This window comes from Lycorma delicatula, chromosome 4, assembly GCF_047948215.1.
Source record: "Lycorma delicatula isolate Av1 chromosome 4, ASM4794821v1, whole genome shotgun sequence".
Taxonomy (NCBI): domain Eukaryota; kingdom Metazoa; phylum Arthropoda; class Insecta; order Hemiptera; family Fulgoridae; genus Lycorma; species Lycorma delicatula.
Genome location: NC_134458.1, coordinates 50266483 through 50288772, shown reverse-complemented (window position 1 = coordinate 50288772; position 22290 = coordinate 50266483). Strand labels below are relative to the sequence as shown.

At 29.3% G+C, this 22290-nt stretch overlaps 1 protein-coding gene across 1 annotated transcript in view; it reads right to left on the bottom strand.

Moving 5' to 3' along the window:
* Nucleotides 1-22290, bottom strand: part of LOC142323379 (SRSF protein kinase 1-like) — a 198696-nt gene that overhangs the window by 166462 nt on the left and 9944 nt on the right. Inside the window, exon 2 of the mRNA XM_075362931.1 lies at nt 15858-15996. Within this exon, the coding sequence (XP_075219046.1) occupies nt 15858-15996 (139 nt within the window). The remainder of the gene's footprint in view (nt 1-15857; nt 15997-22290) is intronic.

Here is a 22290-nt window from a genome sequence, read left to right as displayed (position 1 = left end):
CTGATCAATGACAAAATTTGGCAAAAAGTGTAAAACTACCAATAACAAAAATATGTATTTTTTAATAATATTTTCTTAATCACTAGGATTTATATTATAATCTTTTACAAAATTCTCTTTTATTACTTTAATTAATCAAGTAACAAATTAAGTTACACAACTAATAGTTTCATTATCATCTCACTCAGTACCCCCAGCAAAATTAAATAGAGTAAACATCTATTAAGTACAGTTGCAATCTACAAAAGTAGTTGTTTGTTATTTTCCATACTCTGAAATTTGTTCTATATGAGCTACAAGAAAAGATAACAAAGATTTTATTATAATTTGATGCGCCATATATTATAATTGATGCACTATTTCTTTAATTGGAATTCAGAGAAGAAGACCCCTGTAAAAATAATCAGAAATCTATCTTCATGACTATAGACAGAAAATTAGTAAAAATAGAACTGTTACAGAAAAAAAACAAAAACAAATTACACACATTCTAAAACCAAACAGAAAGATCTAAATGAACACATGTCTAAAACTTTCAATGCAACTTTTTGCAATTTTAAATACTATAAAATTTCTTACATGTATAAAGATGACCTGTTGAATCTTAAGAAGAATAACTTTAAGATCAAGTTTTTCACATGTTATTGGCATTTTTCCTAATGTATAAAAAAAACCATATGCCTGTTTTTATAAATACCAAAGTTATAAATTTTTATGATTTTTTTCTAAACGTTTGAGAAATCCTGTTAAATTGCAAATTATTAAGCAGATGATTATAGAATCATATGCCAACAAACAGATAACTTCTCAAAATATTAAATTTTGTAAACATGATAATTAAATTTGTTATGCTTTTTATTATGGCTAAGTAATAATTTCTCAAATATCAAACTGTTTTTCTTGAGAAATGCCAAGAAAAAAACAGGCATAATTATAAATAATATTCTTTGAAAATAAGATGAGCACTAGAGTTACTGAATGTTATTCTGAAAACTGTTTTTTTCCTATGAATAATTATATACCTATTAAGAGATGTCCTAAAAGATCATTCTATAAATCGGAAGGGAATAAAGATAATATTGTAGATCATTAGTAAAGTCTTTTACTAATTCATTTAAATTCATAAAATTTAATTTAAATTTAATAAAAAATAATAAGTCTTCAACTATCTAGTTACAAGGTTTCAAAAATGTTAGTGCAAGATTAGTGCACAATTACCCTCCATCCCTAAAAATGTAACATTATCAGATCAATTGCATTCATAAGAAAAGTTATTGACACTAATGCCTTTATTAAAATGAAAATTAATCCCTATATTTTAATTTTATTCAAATTCAAGCCAAAAGCACTCAAAAACAATTAATTTTGATACATTTTACACTATTTTTTTACAGTCAAACCTGAATGGTAAGCTAATATAATTGTATCATATACATACATCGCCTGGGACATTGCTACATAACTCTTGACATGTATAAGTAATAAGAGAGCAATAAAATTTCTGAAAATTTTTAATAACAGCTCAGAATACAATAAGTTTCATAACTCTCAAAATTTTTAAATTACATTTGAACTGTCCTAAGAAAATTCTTTTGGAGTGCAAATCAAAATTTTATGATAGTCTGGTCATTGAAAACATAATCATACAATTTTAATGAACTTCTGACTCCTGATCTTTAAAAAAAAAAACAACGAATCCTAATTTTTTAGCACAAAAAGCAATAAAATTATGTTCGTTTGCAGGTTTTGATTAATAGTTAAGTTTCAATCAAATTAGTTAACTACTCAATTTTGCTCAGAACATCAACTTTTAGACCATTAAAATGCTCATACATACATAACCCTAAATGGTTGTAGAATTAGGTTCATTCCTGAGTATGTACAAACACAAGTTTACATTTAAATTTAGGTTTTTAATAGCAGTATAATAATTCACAGCATATTATATAATCAATGAAATTATTTAACTCATTAAAAAAAAGTATACCGATGTACACATATGTTTTCCTACTAACAACTTACATTACTATTAGAAATAACAACCTTTTTTTACAAGATTATATTTCAGTTAGATCTATCATATTCAATGAAATCCCAGTAAACAAAACATCTTTAGTTCAAACTTCTTGGCAATCAGCACAAGAGAAAGAAACTATTTTGAAAAACTTTTTGCTTCCAAAAATTTTAAGTATACCTATTTTCTAACCTTTTGAACAATAAAAAAACTTTATTCACAGAAAATAACTGAAGAAATTGATATTCTAAATTCATAAGAATAATCCAGGACATTGTTTTAATATAGTTTTATGTAATACGAAACCACTTGCATTAAAAACAAATGTTTTAAATTAAATATAATAATGATCAATATTACTAATTGAAGTATGATGCAACTGGTTAACAATTGCTTTGGAAACAATGTGATATTTTGGTGATGACTCATGTATGATTTATTGTATAACAAAATTTTTGTAACAATACTGTCTTGATACAGTAAAAGGAATTTTTGTAAATCACAAATAAATTAACTTCTGGTGAGTTCACACCTAAACAATGATATTCATTACTGTTTCATTCATTTTAATTTTATTTAGTCATTTAAATATGAGAGTACTGTACTTAATTTACATTTTCATTTAGTTACATTTTTATAAATCTGAACATAATTTATTTTAGGCTTGGTTCAGGATAAAACAGTAAGAAACTATTTATGATAAATGTTTACTATCTGTCAACTTCACAGATGAAGCAGTTACTAAAACTGTAATTCAATTTAATGTCAATAAGTCAATAGTTTCAGATGGGCCAAGCAAACAAAAAACATAGAAAAGTAGTGATTTTACTTTACTTGATTCAATTATATACTGATGATGGGGTCTGGTAAGTGTGCTTTGGCAGGGGGTGGTGTGAGAGATAAAACGATGAGGTTGTGTCATGCCAATAGCTAATGCTTATTTTGCTCTCACAGCTTACTAGGACTGCTCTAGTTGAAAAATTCAGCACAAATCATTTGAGTAATATAGTAAGTGCAGTGATTATTTATAGACCAGCTTCTTGAAGTTTTCCTTTCTGTCAGCAAACCTGTTCTTATTTCTTTGTCACAAATTTTTAGTGTTCCAACTAATTTTGGTTTTTAGTTTCTTCCTTTTTGTTCATATCTATGAATTAATCATGAAATAATAAATGTGTTATTTGTGTTAATAAATTATGTCTTGTTAAAAGTGAATAAGTTTTATTAAATGTTTACTGTTAGATCAAGTCAAATATAGCTTAAACAGTGGGATATAAGTGTAGTAAAACAAAGTAATTCACAGCGAAGGACAGGATTTAATTCGACACGTTATTGAAAAGTGTGACTTTGAGGCAAAATCAAACACTTATGCCTATTCTATGCCACAAGCAAATAAATGCACCGCTTACTGCAGTGGAAAGTCAGAGAAGTTTATTGTGAAAATTTTACAAGAAGTGGTGAATAAGAAGAAAAAGTTACAAGAAAATCTGGGAACTTCCAAACCAAAATTATTTATGCTGGGGAAAACATAATGCAAAATGCAGGGATAAAAATATAGTTAGGATTGATGATTTCAATAAAAACTTAGTATAATCCAAGAATTTTGTGCCAATAAACAAATTGTTCAGACCATTGTAAAGTTACTGCCAGTAGTGAAACAAATACACTTTCCCTGGGGCCAAAAATTGCTGTTGAAATGGATAAAAGGAATGGGATTTAAATGAAGAAGATCCCAAAATAAAAGAAAAATATTAGTGGAAAGGACAAATAATGTTTTCTTGTATTAAATATATTTAAGCCGGGAAAAAGATATTTTACTTGATTGAGAAATGAACTAATAGCAAATTAACATTTCAAAAATGTTTTATCAGTTTGGCGATGTTTTTGGAGTTGCAGAAATTTGGAATGCAACTAATCATTTAATATTACATGCAGGATATGTGGAAAGATTTATTGCTGGCGCCAAATTGGTATATAACTTTGGAAAAACTAGCAGTGACTATCACAGGCAAATGAATTATAATAACTCTGAGAAATGGTTGAGGGAAAAATTATTACCAAAATATTTCCAATCAATTGATCAGTCTAATGGATAACACACCCCATACCATTCCATCTTGGCAGAAAAGTACAAAAAAAAGGATCAGTTAAATTAGAAATAGTAAACTGGTTGCTGGGACCAGTTTACTATTTATTTATAGTATTATTTTAAGTACTATATTATGTTACAGTTTAATTTACCAGGGTACAATGTATCAATGAGAAAGGAACAGTTCATTCAGTTACTACAATTACACAAACCAAAAGAAGAAGTTTACAAAATCTATGCATATCTGTCTGGTTTGGGTTATGAAGTTGTACGACTATCTCCATATTTACGAGAACCTAATCCAATTGAACTGGGTTTGGCTAAAGTAAAATGCTTTCTGACACAAAATAATTGTGGTGAATTAAATCTAGATAATTTTAAAAAACTAACCGACATGAGCATCAAAACAGTAACTCTGAGCTACAGGAAAAATTACAGTTCAAAAGTAACATTACTGGAGAAAGAATACTGAGCTAAAGACAGAAATGTTTTGGATGTTACTGATAAGTTTATTATACTACCAGTGAGACAGATAATTCTTCAACAGGCTGAATCTGAATCTGAGTGACAATAAAGACAGTGGTGAAGAACTGGCCACAGAACTTTTATAACAGTAAGTACAAAAATTATTTATGTACTAATAAAAATATTTATTCCCTTTTTAGTAAATGTGAAGTAGGCTATTAATTTAAATTTAAAACATTAATTTTTGATCATTCAAAGAATAATACTATTTGAGAAAACTTATTGTCATTACATTCAGTAAGTAGTTCAATGTAATATAAATAATTAATTTTGTAAGAACAATTTTGCAATTAAGATAGTAGCAGGCAGTTTGCATTTTGGTAGTACGAGTATCATTACATATTGAATGACGTTTTAGTACCTAACATTTTAGAAGAAAACCTACCTAACCAAAAAGGTTTGACACAATAAAAATTGAAAAAACCTAATTCAAACTGAAACAAAGCCTAGATTTTCGTCTACAACATAATTTTTCTCTCTCTCTTTATGTATATTAACATTTAATGTTATGTGATGAGAATTTTCGAAGTTTTTCAATGTGTAGGAGGTAGATAATACTTGAAAAATGCCTGAATATGAAACAATTACTTCCAAAGTAATCACTCTAGAATTTATATTTCTATATCAGTGATTTCCAAACAGTGTATAGGTACCTTATATGTAAGGAAAAACTAAAATAGCACTGTTTTGGATTAACTTTGTTATACATTTATCTTTGTCTAGATTTGTATTTTGGCTACAACATTGAGACAAAAGTTCAATCATCAATTTATCTTTGTCTTATTACACAGTATTTACATACTGGTTTGATACATTTACACCAAAATATATAAAACCATTAATAGCTCGTTAAGCACACACTATCAGTCACTTAATAAATTATTCTGGATCCGGGCAAGATGGAAAATCGCTTTCTCTTACAAAACTGATGGGTCCCCGACACCTGGAACATCTCAGGGAGTAGTATCCTGGAAAATAAAAAGGATGTGAAGTAAGATTATTTTTCACGTATTTATTCCTGGGGAAATAATTATGTGACCTACTGAGGTCCAATTATTTTTTAATTTTTAAATACTTTTAAGGGTCTGTTCACAAATTTAAACGATTACAGAAATTCCTATTTTATCAAGAATGAACTGATTGCGGTTTGCATCATTTGGGATTGCTAGTAGTTGTTTAACAAATAAAATAATGTATAAGCAACTGAAATTATATCTTTGTCTACTTTGAATCATCAAAGTGATAATTTAATAATTAATGACCAAAGTCTAAGAATACTGAATTATTTAATTATGTAATCATCTGGCTTACTGAATGTGAGGATGAAGAGATGGAGGAAAACTTAGAAGAATTAGTAATGCACAATTCCAGTATAAGATAATGATATAAAAAAAATTACGATGTTACAAAAACATCTTTTTAAGTTCATGAAATTTTAAAGATAAATTTTAACTTAAAAAATGTCTACAACTGGGAGATTTTAGTATAAAAAAAGCTAAAACTACCATTACTATAACTTTAATGGAAGTTTTTACTAGCAATAAATTACAGACTTATGAAACACTGGTAGATAGATATGTCACAAACATCCAAGCAGTCATTCATTGTTACACATGTAATCATCATCACTTATAATAAGTAGTATTCATTTTATAAATCACAATTTTATTTTGGCGACTACATTTTATTATTTCTTAATCTGATATTTACTTTAAGCAACCTTTTTCCAGTACAAGTCAAACTCAGAAAAATTATGAATATACAAAAAAAAATTGTGTAGAAAGTTAATTTTCTATAAAAAAAAGAAAGATAAACGACCCTACAAATCAATTAATATTAAAGTAAAGGTGACATTAGAACAGTATAGCATTCAACCATCCCATACCTGCCTCAGATTCAGGTTAACCAGGATAACAGATCATTTCAAAATAGGTAATGGACAACTAAAAACGAAACTAGGTGTTGCTATCTGTCAAATAAAGCTCAAGCTATGCCATTTACTTGACGCCTTGCAGTTAGTTATTCTGGAGCAATGGATGGGTACACAATGCGCTTTTTCTGAAAAAGCGTTTTATATCAATAATGATAATTACAAAGCTGCTAGGCAGGTATTTTGTATACATTTATACGTTCAGTATCATAAATCATGTACCTAGTTCTTGATCTATCAAAGCACGGATTAGAAACTTTGAAGTAACAAGATCTGTTCTGAAAAAGAAGCCACTAGGTGAAAGAAGAATGATTCATACACCAGAAAACATTAATGTTAATGCAGCAATCAGCAGGAGTACAAAGCATTCTGCCAAACATTATACAACAGAACTAAACTTTTAGTAAGGAAGATAATGCACAAAGGTTTACAATTACACCTACATGAAATTCACATCTTAAAACCTTACGGCACTGAAAATAAAGTTTACATCAGAGTTTTTGTTGTTCTTAGACAAAGATGAAGAATTTACTTATCACTTATGGACATTATATGAGATACATTATCAATTAAGTGGTTTTATAAACAAAATTATCTATATCCGCTGAATGAAAATCTTACAAAACAATTCCATGAATGACCCCTTCGTAGAGCATTGATTATGTAGTGCACTGTCATCAGCTGGCATATTAGGCCCATTCTTCTTTGAAGATGAAAATGGAAGAAGAGTAACGATCAATTCTGAATGACATATATATTCAATTCAAACACTTCTTACTGATCAGACAGCACTTTACACTCATGTGAATGAATTCCAACAAGATGGTGCAGCTATACACATTTCTAGAAATTCAATGAATTACAATATACTTATTTCTCATGATGTTAATATGTTACAGCCAGAATTACAGAAAAAAGTTTGAAGACATGGTATTTGAGGTCTGTTCAGAAAGTAATAGAACATTTTTAATTACATACCAACCTACATAACTTCCTCTGTTACCATATGTTCTTGGATTGTCATTTAGTTTATCTCATTTGGTTTACTTGTAATTGTTAGTTGAGTGCAATGTGTTTAAGTTTTAATAGCGATTTTTGTAATGTGCAATTTTCAGAAGCAACAATAAAAGATAAAATTTTGCATGAAACTGTGGAAAACTTTCACAGAAATGTTTCAACTTTTGAAACAAGCTTACAAAGATGATGCTCTGGGTCATACACAATGTTACGAATGGTTTTCACAACTTAAAAGTGGTCGTCAGTCAACTGAAGATGACCCTCGACAAGGAAGGCCTTCGACTACAACTGATGACACCCACGTTCAGAAAATCAACGATCTGATGCGTGCAAATCCCCACTTGACTGTCAGAGAACTTGCAGAAGAAATTAGCATCTCAAATAGATCATGCCATGACATTTTGAACAATGACAGAAAAATTGAACTTGATGCATCAAGTTGCAGCTGTTTGTTCCTCATTTGATGACTGAACAGCAAAAAGAACATTGGTGGACGTTTGTTGGCAACTTCTTGATCATGCCAATGACAATGAAATATTTAATGCAAAGGATCACAACAAGAGACAAAAGCTGGGTTTATGGCTACAACACTGAGACAAAAGTTCAATCATCAAAAAATCATACAGTACAAAATTCATTACTAACACTACTAACATGTTGCTCTCAAATAGCAATAACATGAAAACTAAATGAGATATCAACAATCCAAGAACATGTGGTTGGAGAGGAGGTTATGCAGAACACAATGCTGCCAATCGCACATAACTAAATATCTTCTTCGGTGTGTAATTAAAAATGTTCAGTTATTTTCTAAACAGACCTTGTATGTCGTGCTGTGCTATGCATGATTTTCGTTGTTAATATTAAGAGTCTTTACACCAGAAAGGAAAAAAAAATTAACATGCATTATATTTAAAATGTAAAATGGGTACTATGTGTAACGTGCTAACATATTATTTGTATTTTTAAAAAAATCTGAAAAATTATTGTAGTAATGTGTAAATTATCATCCGTTTACCTGGTTAATCCTGTAAATGACTTCATTTAAGTCATACAGCTGAAATCTTAAAATGGCAAACGGTTTTACAAATATTTGCATATAAGAAAAATATACAATTTGACATACAAAAAGAGCTGCTAGAAAAAAACTAATTTCATCATAAAATTTAAAATAATCATATTTTGAATTACAATGAGAGTGGCAGAAAATATAAATATATATTTTGAATCACAAATTATCAAGAAAAACTACTGCTACGCTTGATAATATCCTGTTATTACATAATATTGCAACTTTTCCTTTAAGAATGAACACTATGGTAGTTTAATGATTTACTTCAATATACATCTTAGTTTTTATTTTTTATTACATATATGTTTAAAAGTACCATATTATATTAATTTCAGAATTAACATTTATTACATGATGGGTGCAATACTTACACTAAACATATATGTATTCAATAAATGTAATTAAAAACATAATAAAATGTAAAAAATAAAACTACTTAATTGCTCTTTAAATTTTTATATTGTGAAATCAGCACCGAATTAAAAACAAATACCAACAATTAGTAATACTTGATCTTTGACTTCAAAAAAGTCAAAATTTGAAGAATTGAGTAGTTTAAGTTTTTAGTGCATTTTTTTAATTCAATTTTATTTTTATTACAATAAGTCAAATTTATTTCAGAATGTTTAGTTTTATTTTCATAAAGAATATGGATAGAACTACGAAAAAATCCCTATCCGAGTAAAAATTTCATTTTCAAGAATAAAAGATGAGAAACTTGCATCTCTGTAAAAGTAAGAAAATGATTTCAAAGAGACTATATTAACTAACTACTATAAATCAGGAGCTAAGGTTGTCTGGAAAATATTTTTATTTATTACCTCAAGTTTTCCAACAAATTTTCTTGATCTTTTGCATAAAAATACTTTGAATATCACAATATTATTATCCTACAACAATCCAATAGCAAGTAATGATGACAAACAATTAAAATGTACCTTCATATCATCTATACGGTCATATAATTTTTCATTAAAAAATCTTCCTGTGGTATTATCTAGAAGAAACTTACTACGGAATCACCAGAATAACTTCCTCTACAAAATAAAACTTGAATCATAAACTGTATATTTGGTAAAGTTTGAATGCATAAATAAATAAGACACATAAAACAAACTGATAACCTCCTTCTGTCTGTATAATTGATTAAATTCTCTGCAACATACTTCTAGGAAAGCCTATTCCGCAAACCTACACAGGACACAAAAACATAAAACTACTAAAAAAGAGAAAAAAAATGAAAAAAGTAAGTATACTATAAAAAAATGGAAGAATAGAATACTTAAACAATGTAGTTCAATAAGAAAAAATGATGAACAGAAATACATCACAAAATCTGAAGAGTCTAATAGAACTAAATATAAATATGAAGGTATAAGAAAACTAATAGTTCAAGAAATAAGGATGAATTAAGAAATTAGGAAAGTAGTCAGAAAACTGTATAAAACTCTATAACGATCCAACTCAATCACAAAATTCATTTAAAGATCTGGAACAGCAAGATTCATTATTTATGACTTTAAAGGCTGTAAGTTACTAACACACTAAGACAAAATAAAAAAGAAGACACTTCAATAGCAGACAGAACTTCACTGGAAATTGTGAAATTTCCAAAAGGAAGGATAGGATATCAACAAAATTATTCACTCCAGTAATGAAAAATGTTTTCAACAGCCAGTGACTGTAGGACTGGCTCGCTAGGAAAGAAATTCCATTACGTCCCTACGAGATGATCTGATAGTAAAAAGTCAAGATGAAAAAGAGCTTGTAATATACTAAATTATCTAATAGAGAAAGAATTACAAGCAACTAATAAAATAGCTAAAAAAAATTATGATATATAATTATGCAGTTAATAAAATAAAACTACGAAGAAAATAATTAAAGAATTTATAAATACGCTGAGCAAGAAATCAGAATGGTAGAGTAGGAACCAAAATCAAGAGATTAAGAGACAGGAAATTTGAGAGTCAGCACTTTATCACGCAACTTCAATAATATAATGAACTGCAAACTTCCACTACAGTTAAAATCAAAAGTAGTATACCAGTTAAAATGTTTTATCAAAATTAGTATGATTTCAATTGTTTGCTAGTCTTATGGTATAAAAAAAATATTAAAAACATAAAATATTCATCCTATTTCTTTCAGCAAGAGCCAATGGCTGACCGACCATTCTTGTCCTTGCTGATTTAAACTAATATTCATTTTTGGTTAGGTCTACTCCTCCTAAGTTTGTTTATAACACTCTCATAAAGTAACATTTGTTGTATGTTGATAGATCAGCAGCTGCACTGTACCTTTTACACTTACTTTTTATTTTTATCATGTAAGTGCTCAATTTTAAGTATTTTTTCTAAGTTTATTAATTACTTACTGAACAATAATGAATATTTTCAATTAAAATGTTTGGCGCATCCAGGAAAACAAGTGTATGCACTAAGCCTGAGCCATATGTCTATAAAACACTTGTATGACTTATTAACGCGTCATCTGTCATGGTGAACTACCTTTTTCTATAGTTTACCTCCGCATCATAATCATATAGTAATTTTCTTATGTTTGAACAAAAATTTTTATTATGAAATTAATAAATTCAGCAAAATAAAAATTAATATAAAAAATTGTCTTTCATTTATATCATATGTAGTGTGCTCACTTTCCTTTTAATTATTTTTTAGACCATCATCTGATCACCACAGTCAAAATAATAATTTACATTTATAATATATATTTCTTTTTATATATAAAAAAACAAAAGTAAACTTCAAATAATCAAAAGAAATACAGAAACCATGAGGATTAAATGAGCACTTAGAAAACTCATGGACTTCTGTAATAGAATTGAAAAAATTTTTGAGCGACACCACAGCATAAACTAACCCAAACTACCTGGGCTTGAATAACACCAACATAAAATATCATAGACATTTGATCTATCATCAGCCCTCAGTAGAGTTCAGTATGAAGCATTAACAGGTCAATAATCTCAACATGTTAATAAAAATTCATTCTGATATTTTTTTTTTTTTTAAGAAGAAAACCCTAGTTTTCATGTAAATGTAAAAAAATGTTTAATATATCATTTTGTTTAATAATAACTATATTTAGTTTGACCCACAAACTAAAAATGTTTAAATGGCAAACATATGTTTATTAGTGTTTACTACATTTTATAAAAAATAAAACCGATATGAATTAAAAACAGCCATAAAAATCTTTATTTATATCAATTTAAAGAATAAATAAAGGATAAATTTAACCATTTTTCAGCAGCATAGTAAATGTTAATTTAAAAACATATTCTCTATCTCATTGATAAAATCTTAACAACACTCACAAAAAGCCTAATTTAGAAAAAAAAATTATAATAAATTTTCAAATCAGTAGAATGAAACAGTGAAAAAAAATTTAACTCTTATCTTATTATACTTAGCTTTCTAACAGAGTTTCAAAACTGCTCCCAACTTGATAACAATTCATATAGTGAAAAATAACTTTAGAAATTTCAATTCATTAAGTTGAAACAATAAAATACAGATAAAACTTAATTTTTTCCTATCCTTCTGATAAGATTTGAAGATTACTCCTATCCTGATAACGTCTCGCTTTATATTTTTCTTGCACACAAATACAATCATGCATATACAATTTAGTAACCAAAATTGTATTCATATCTTAGACTCGGAGATCTCATAACTTTAAAAAAATATAAAAATTTGCAAGGGTCACTGTTTTACCAAAAACAATACTTTCCCTCCATTATCCTAATAAATAAATCAGAATGTTCATATGTAAGAACAGATGTCCACTTAAAACTAAAGAACAGGTGGCCTGATACGAATGATTTTTTACCAATAAAATCACTCAAATTTCAGGATGGTTTTAGGCACAAATTTATCCAAACAACTTTATTATTGGGTGAACAGTTAAACAGAAAATCTTTCATATTTAGTAGTGTTATGTTTCATAGATAGTAATAATGTTTTGTCGCTGACTAAATCACACTCTGTAAGAGAAAGCTACAAAGTTTCCGGATTGATATTAAACTGAACTGTGGAGGAAAAACTGAATTTTTAAATATAAAAATCATGTAAATGTTTTAGATATCAATTATTTCATAAAAACTTTTACCACACTATAAATTCATAGTAGGATATTGATAAAATCTTCAAAGCAAGCCCTATATACATACTGCATATAAATGATATGTACATTTATATACAGAATGTTTATAAAAACCATTTCACAAATTCAGCAGATGGTCCCCCCACATCAAAATAAAGAAAAAACTTTATATCAACATTTGTCCAGAAATTCTTAGTTTGCCATTCATAGTTGCCATTTTGTATTTTTAGCATAAAAACTTATTTTTAACAAGATAAATGTATCGAGTTGAAATTTTTTATACTGTTAAGGTATCTAGAGGTTTACTTGCATAAACATAATGAACCTGATCTCTTAATCTGTTTCAAAATTGAGGCCATGTAAACTTTTTAATTGTTAGTAGCTTTGCAACCACTAGTTAATTTATTTGTTATGTTATTTCAAAAAAGTTAAGCATTTTATGACAAAAAATGACACATTATTTATTCAAATCCGTTCATAAATGACAAAGTATGGCAAAAATTCTTAAGTGAGACTCTAATTTAAAAAACCATTTTTTTCCTCTCAAATAAAACTAAACAACTCAACATGATCTCAACTGGAATAATTTTATTAATGTTATCATGAGATAAATTATAATAATTTAATAATACTGAAAATACTACAATAAAATAGAATATTATTGAAATCATGAAAATATTGTAATAAATAATATTAATATTGAAAAATAATTTGCATTAAAACAGAAGTTCTAATTAACAAGTCATTTTTGTAAATGTAAATAAAAACTGCTACCCTGTTTGTTTTTTCCAACTGACCAAGTGAATACATTAATCTGCGCTACACAAGTTAATTATTTCTTTTACTCTTACTTTATTCACTATGACAATAAGAAATATTCACTAGGTAATAAGAATTACATTTATACAAACTAAGAAATGGCTGAAATGCATTTAATGTACAGTTTTGCCCCTTGCAACACCCTTGGGGCAAGACAGCTGTATCAGGAACACTTTCCCAATTGAATGCTACCTTCTCACACAATGTTTTCATCCATTATAGACAGCTCAGAGACACAGAAAATTAAAACCTGAAAACGTGATAAATCAGGGCCACCACTTTCAATAAGTACACCCGATGCGAAGAGGGTGAGTTAGATGAAATATTTAACCGCCCCAAAAAAAATATTAGAGAGCTGGCCTTGGAGTTCAATGTTTTTAATATAACAGTTTGGAAGGTTTTGCATGAGCAGCAACTCCATGCCTATCACCATCAGTGAGTAATAGCTATTTTACCTTGAGATTGTACTTGCTGTGTTTGATGCACAGTCAAACACAGCAAGTAACACATTGTGCGAAGCCATTGGCACACAATGGCTTCGCACATGTGGTCAACTGAAAACCTTCATGCCACTTCAGAGAACCATCACAAATATCAGTTTTCTGTAAACATATGGTCTGTTATTCTAGCTGACCACTTATTTGTCTGCTTTTCATCTGAAACACTCAACGGTGAAAGGTATTTACATTTCTTGATATATCTTCCACTTGAACTCGAAGATTTGCCACTAAACACATGCAACAAAATGTGGTTCATGCTGGATGGGATTCCAGCTCATTACAGATTACAAGTTTGAGGTCACCTAAATGAAGCATATCCAAACAGATGGATTGGAGACTGGTTGAGGAGGCCCACTAACATGTCCTGCAAGGTCTCCCGATCTTAATTCTCTTGAATTTTTCTTAGGGGTTTTTTAAATACACTTGTATATGACAACCCTAAGAATACCAAAGAATAACTGTGCACAAGAGTTCTCAATATGACTGAAAGGATTCATCAGACACCTAGCATCTTCGAAAGAGCTCAGCAATCAATGAAAAAACACCTGAATGCATGTATTTTGAATGAGGGCCATCATTTTGAACAGCTACTGTAGTTTTTTTTTTTTTTTTTGTTATCCGATATGATAATTTATTGTTGTTAAATAAATTTTAATTGAAAAAAAACATTTTTTTCAATAACCAGTTTCTGCTCATTAAACAAAAAACATGTAGTTTTCAATACTAATATTACTTATTATATTTTCATGATTTCAGTAATATTCTATTTTACTGTAGTATTTTCAATATTATTAAATTATTAATTTAATACATGATGAAATTACTCCACTTGATATTGTGTCGAGTTATTTAATTATGAGGGGAAATAAAAAATGGTTTTTTAATCTAGAGTGACTCACTTAAGGAATTTTTGCCATAATTTATTATTTATGAATGGACTGGAATAAATAAGGTATCATTTTCTTTGTCATAAAAGCTTTACTTTGTTATAATAATATAACATTTAGATTAACCAGTGGTTGCAGAGTTATCAACAATCAAAAAGTTTATAAGGCTGTCATTTTGAAATGGATTGAGAGATCAGGTTCATTATGTGTATACAAGTAAACCTTAGGTACCCTAGCAGTATACAAAATTTCAGCTCGATACATTAACCATTCCTGAGAAATAAATTTTTATGTTAAAAGTATAAAATGGCAGAGAGCTGGTAAACTAAGCATTTCTGGGCATATGTTGATATAAAATTTCTTCTTTATTTGAATATGGGGGACCATACGCTGAATTATTGAAATGGTTTTTATAAACACACTGTATAATTATAATAAAATATATGTAGGCTCTGTAAACAATTTTCATTTAGAGACTTTATTTTATGTTTTGTTTTATTTTAGTTTTTATATCATCTGTGCACTATAATTTTTTTTTTTTTAATTTGACCGATTGTTCTCTTGCGGGTAGTAAATAAGATATGGTATCCTATGGAACACTGGTCAGTTCAGTTTCACTGGTCAAGTAGGGGAAGTTATCAGTCTTTTATTGCATAATTCTCTGACAGAACAAAAGAAATTTAAGAAGTACACATCTAAATGAAGTGAATGCGTTAAGGCATACCATTAGATTTTTTCAACAATTAAACAAAAAATAAAAACCAATATTATATGTTAATACAGTAGATGAATATAATTCAACATGCAGCCCATACTACACATACACACTAAATTATTTTATATTAACTAAAACCAGAGAATAAACGTAATATCACTTACTTGATACTTTGTCTCTGATTCTGAGTGCCATTGACTTCTTTATTTCTCTCTCCACCTCCAGCTCTTCCTCTTGTACCCCCTCCTCCACCTCTTCCTTTAACATATCGGTTCCGTTTCTTTTTTGCTTGAATTGCAAGAACTGAAAAACAAACATCAAACCATGATAACAAAAACAAAGTTATACACTAAGAACCAATCATTTATAAATGTGTACAAAATGTCTTGTACAGTTGCCGCAAAGTAAAGGCGAGCTGAAGAGGCAACAATTACTACCCAACATAAAAACATGTTCCTCACTCTTAGTAATTCCCCTTACCAAATAACTGTTCTATTTTTAACAAATGAATGCAACAATTTTGTGATGAAATACAATCAGCTAATTCTGTACCGTACATTGCAAAATGTAAAAACAGATGAAAAAATATTATCTATTACTAATTATACGATAAATATTGCGATAGATGGTTGTTACTGTAACATTAATTACTTATTGGAAAATTAATTATCTGTTTAATTCCTCAGCTAGAACGCTCTCCTCGCTGTCATCACTACCTTCAATATAATTGTCATTATTATCACTGTCACTACGTAAAGAGACAATGAAAGATTTTGAAACAGAATCTATTAACAATTCTGGCTCCAATATTCACCTTCGATTTTTTTAATCTTTTCACAGTAAGGTTTCCAGTGTTCATCATTCATGAAATTCATTTTATCTTCGCACAGTTTCTGCACTTCTGACATCTTAAACATTGTGTTGTGGCTCACAACATATCACTTTACCTCTTGATTGGATTTATATCAGGATGGTAAAGTGGAAGTCGCAAAACTTCACGCCCACTTCTTTCCAACAATTTGTCAAATTGGTATAGTTTTCAGTTACTTTTGTTCAAAATTAGTTCATAAAATTGCTGTTGAAACATTTGAGACGAAAATGGAATATGATGTTTCTGTAGCCAAACAGTCATGTCTTGTTTCTTACTTGATGACACAGGAAGTTTTTCAGAAAGGGTATTATGATACAGAGCATTGTCGTCAATAACTACTATTGACTCAGGAAGAAAGTTAGGAACTAATTTTTTTTTTCAGCCTGTTTCAAATAATTTTTTGTATTCATGTTATCATGGAAATCGCCACTTTTTGATTTGGCTGTCCAAGTTAACATTGCATTTGGAATAAAGCCCATTTCACTACCCACAATAATTACAATTAAGCGTTCACCTTTATTTATTGGTAAATGAAGTCCTGCACTGCTGTTGTCAGTCCATGATTTTGCCATTAAATGAGATGATAAAATATAGGATTCATCTAAGTACACGATCACAAGTTACATTTTCTAAAAACACTGATTGCCTGCAAATATGAAATCCTTTTCTGCCTAATTTCATGTTTTTCAACTAAAATTTTCCTTTCATTTTCTGTTTTGCACCACTTATAACCCAATTCTTTCAAAATTCTTCTTAAACTAGTTTCAGTGCCATTAAAATTAACTTTAATTTTCAATTCTTCACAGTTTGTAAACTATTGGCAGCTCCCCTATCTTTTGAGTGAAATTCATTCACAGTTCGCCTAATCACATCTTCATCAAAATCTAATCAAGATACTGGTTAAGAATGTTTCTTTTTCAAGGTGATGAATGAACATTCTGGCCCCTCAGATTGAAGAAGTTCTATTTTTTTCTTTTCTTAGGCTTTGAACCAGTCCTGGAAAAAAAATTAAATGAATATTTGTAGGATAGGAATTTACTTTACAAAGATGACTGACCCCAATGTTGTGATAAGCGTACTTCCTTTGGTAGTATTCCACAACATAAGATTAACCTAGCATATGATTGATATTAATTTATAAGGCGTCAATAATACAGTGTTATATGCTTGTGCTATGCATTCCAATTTGGACCAGAGAATATTGTACTAAAACAGAAACTGATTGTGCAGCTAAATGCTTAACATTTCATATATGTACATTATGTTACAAAAGTTAATAAACTTCAGTGTTCATGTGGAGAAGAAAGCACTACAGCACAACATATTGTTCTGATTCCACCTCCTCTTTTGTCAGATTAGTGGTACAATAACAGCACTGTTCTTTTTGTGCCACCAGCATCACATTAACACTCATCCTATTTCATATATCCTAATTATACACCCAATCCAACCGCATCAGTTTACATCTTCACCACTACAAATTCATCTCAATGACTCTAAGCTTTCTACTCATATTTTCTTTCAATATTCATATTCAACTTCATATCACTTAAACATTTTTATTTATCGTTAAAATAGTTTAATTTTAAAAAATCTATACAAACAGACTAATTATGAGGGTGATTTTTTTTTCAAAGTCCGATTGGTCGCGAAATAAAAACCCACGCAAAAATCGGATGAACCTTTGCGCATATGTGTTGTGCAGCATCTCTAGTACGGCCTTCAATCACGCCGCGTCACTTCGTTTAATTCTGAACACGCAGCTAGCACGTAAACATGTTTACAATAGCATCTCCAGCCAAGTGTGAAGTGCGTGCAGTAATTCAATTTCTTCAGGCTGAGGGGTGTAATGCAGCTGAAATTAATAGACGAATAAGTGATGTGTACGGTGAAACTTCAATGAGTGACAGCAAAGTGCAACAATGGTGCAGGAACATTAAAGCAGGACGTACAGATGTTCTTGATGCAGGCGATCAGGCCGCATACTGCAGCTGTAACAAAAAACGCTCATGCAGCGTTTTCATTGGGAAGTGTTGGATCACCCACCATACAGCCCGGACTTGGCTCCATCCGATTTTCACCTCTTTGCTCACACGAAATGCTGGCTAGGAGGACAACATTTTGGCACAGACATCGAGCTGCAGACCAGAGTAGAAACATGGCTGAAAACACAGGCAGCTCCGTTCTATGACGAGGGTATTGGAAAGTTGGTACCATGCTACGACAAATGTCTAAATCAGAGTGGCGGCAATGTAGAGAAATAGCGTAACTATGTTAGTACTTGTTACAAATAACAATTTTTTTATTTTCACTGTGGTTTTAATTTCGTGACTGATCGGACCTTGAAAAAAATAACCCTCATAAGAATAAAAATGAATATAACATTATCGAATGTCAAGACTGATATAAACTACAATAAATTAAAAAAAAAAAACCATTGCACTAAATGCAGGTTTGATGAGACTAACACTGCAGCACAAGATGTTCCCCTCTTGCTCCAAAAAATTTGTTTAACAAATTTTATACAAATTCCTATTAACTCATATGCTACATTATACAGGTATGCTGGAGTGGCAGAGATGATTAAAGCAGTTTCCCATTCTATATAATGCACTGTATTATATAAACGGAGATAAGTTAATGATGTAGCCACAAAACATATGTGATTACTGCCCAGTTCAACAATACATGAAGTCAAGTTTAAAGATAAACACCTCTGAAATGAATTGCCAGATTTTCATAAACTACACATAAAAATTTAGTCAAATCAGTTTTTTTTCTTTTGTTTTTTAGGTAGATTGCCTTTAAAGATTTTTCACACACTTTATTTGCATGGTTTTTTGGGTAACTTTGTAATAAAAATGAGCCCTTTTTTAAAGCTCTGTTTTCAAAAGCCTTGCTTCGGCTGATTCTGATTATAACACAAAAACTATAATCAGATGTTTAAACTTCTTTGCATTGTTCATCGTAGTATTTTAAATGGATCTACCATTAGTTATCAACCTGACTAGTTTGTTATAGATAATTAACACTGTTGATATATACAATAAAGTCGTCACAAAAACATGAGTGGGTGGAAATTTTAGTAGTTTACATCTATTTATAACAAACTTTTCTGGATGAATGGTGAAGGTTCATTCGATTAAAAGTACTATAATTACTATTATTCAATATTATTGTAAGGCATTCTTCAGTTTTATGTATTACTTCCTTTACTACTTTAAGCATACTGCAATTATATGTTACATCAGCTGTGATATCAATAAATAGCAAACAGTTAAATGTAAATTAAAAAAAAGCACATGCTGTAAACAAATATTTAAAAAAAATGATATTATTAGATAGAAAGTAGGTCAAGTTCATTATTTTATAAACAATTTTTTTCAACAAGTTTTTTTTAAAGTTTTTCCTACTAGCAATGTCACAAAAATGTTAAAAATTACCAAAAAAATATGATTTAATTTAAATTACTCTGTAATAAATAGTACTGCTAATTGTAAAAAATTTTTTTTCTTATATCTGGAACTTTCCTGTATCTGGAATACGTCCTATCTACACTACACAACTCTTTATTAAAAGTTTTATTACAATAAAATTGTCCACCTGTAGCACTATCAAGATGGATATATTCATGTTTTTTTTTCAACTTTATCAATAATATAAAATTACAAACTCAATGTCAGTAAATTCCAGTAATATAGTCACCAGATTTTTTTTTTTACTTTTAAATGTAGCTAGCTGTTTTCACAATTTCATGATTATTACTTCAATTTTGAACAATAATTTTTTTATTTCTTTGGTTGAATATTTTTTTAAATGTAGATGATCTTTGTCACAAAGACCCCTTGCCCCTCCATTACAAATCACCATTTCACTAATAACTGCTTTCGCTTTGTATAAGCATAGCAAAATCTGTGAATGATGACACCTGTCTGTCCCAACAGCTACACTGTATACTCTGAGCTGAATCCTACACATATCTCTCCCCCATACCATGTCTAACATGTAAATCTCATTACAGTACATTCTTGAATGAAATGTGTTTTATAATTAAAAATAATGTGAAATCATAAATTTTTCAATTTCATAATTACTAAATTAAAAACCATTCCACAAAACATTTTTTTTTTTTTAATTTTCATGTAATGTAAATATTCTACAATTATACTTTCATTCTTTTTATATATAAATAAAAATATGTTTGTTAGAAATGATTCACTGACAACTTTTATCAGTACAGTGGCTAGCTATACTCAGAAAGTAAAACAAAAATTTGGTCTAATTTTAGTGATAAGGAAACTATACAGTTCATTGTAATGACTCTTATCAAAACATGACCATGACAAACCTTTCCTCTATCACTGATAATAATTACAGAAACAGCATTCCTGTGACAACAATACACCATAGATTTACAATGACTTAATAACATACGCATTAATATATTATTTGATATTAGGATATTATTTGCACTGATATTAATATTCCATTAAATTATATTATTTATATAATTTTCACCCTCCAGTTGAGACCTGACTAAATAGTTTATAGTTGTTCAAGTGTATACTTCTTACACCTCCCAATTCTACAGATTAGTAAGACTTTCATTGGAGAACCCTGAGTCTCTTCTTGGATAAGAGAAACAATTTGATGCAGTATATATTTGAACTGTTTCTATTCTGGGTAAAGAAACTGTTATCACCTTGAAAATGTTGGGCGAGGTGGAAATCCCTGGAAAGACAGTGAAATATTCCTATGAATATATGTCTAATTTTGCAGCTCTATGTGGATGATTATTCCTTTCCCAATATCCACCCTTCTTACTTATTTTTGATCCCTTCTTCCCTAACACCACTCACTTAATTTGTTCTAAGAGCCAAAGACTGTAGAGTTACTGTGCTCTTACAAATTGTGTGGTCTAGTGACAACAGTTCTGACTATATACCTATCCAGGGATTTATGTTTCCTATACAGTAGCTACATAAAAATACATTGGTCAAATCAAAGTCAAAAATAAATACAAACAACAGGAACTGCCTACTTTTCAATTGTTTAGTCATAAAACTCATTCCATACATTTAATAAACCAGTATTTGTTGATCATAAAATTTAAACATTAGATGAAACTTTCTTTAGAATGGCTAAATGGGTACTGCTAGCATCTAAGGACCAGTTATCATAAAAATCAATGTAACCTGAATTTAACAGGGAAAAAGAGGCTACAACTTCCTCTCTCTCACCACACGTACAAGGGCACCCATGCATACACATATATGCATATGCATGAGCGCGGGCACGCACGCACATGCGCATACACACACACACACACACAGAGAGAGAGAGAGAGAACACAATATAATGATAGAACATCATTATACTCTATGAATAATTAATTACTTACACGCATACAGATGAAACAAATAAAATCATTCTTTTATAATTATAGGTATTAAGTCAACTTACTCATAATCTTAACCTTTAAATAATTATTACTAACTGATAACTGACAAAATCATTGATCATTTCAAATTTACTAAAAATGATATAAAGCAAAAAAAAAACCAAAAACTTACATAAAAAAAATTACTTTACCATTCTTTACTTGAATAGAGGAGTAAATGATTACTTTTTTTTTCATCTAAAAATAAATAGATTTCATGATCATAATTAATGAGCAAAAAGTACACACCTTAACATTGAACTCCTGCCAAAATCCACTATTTGGC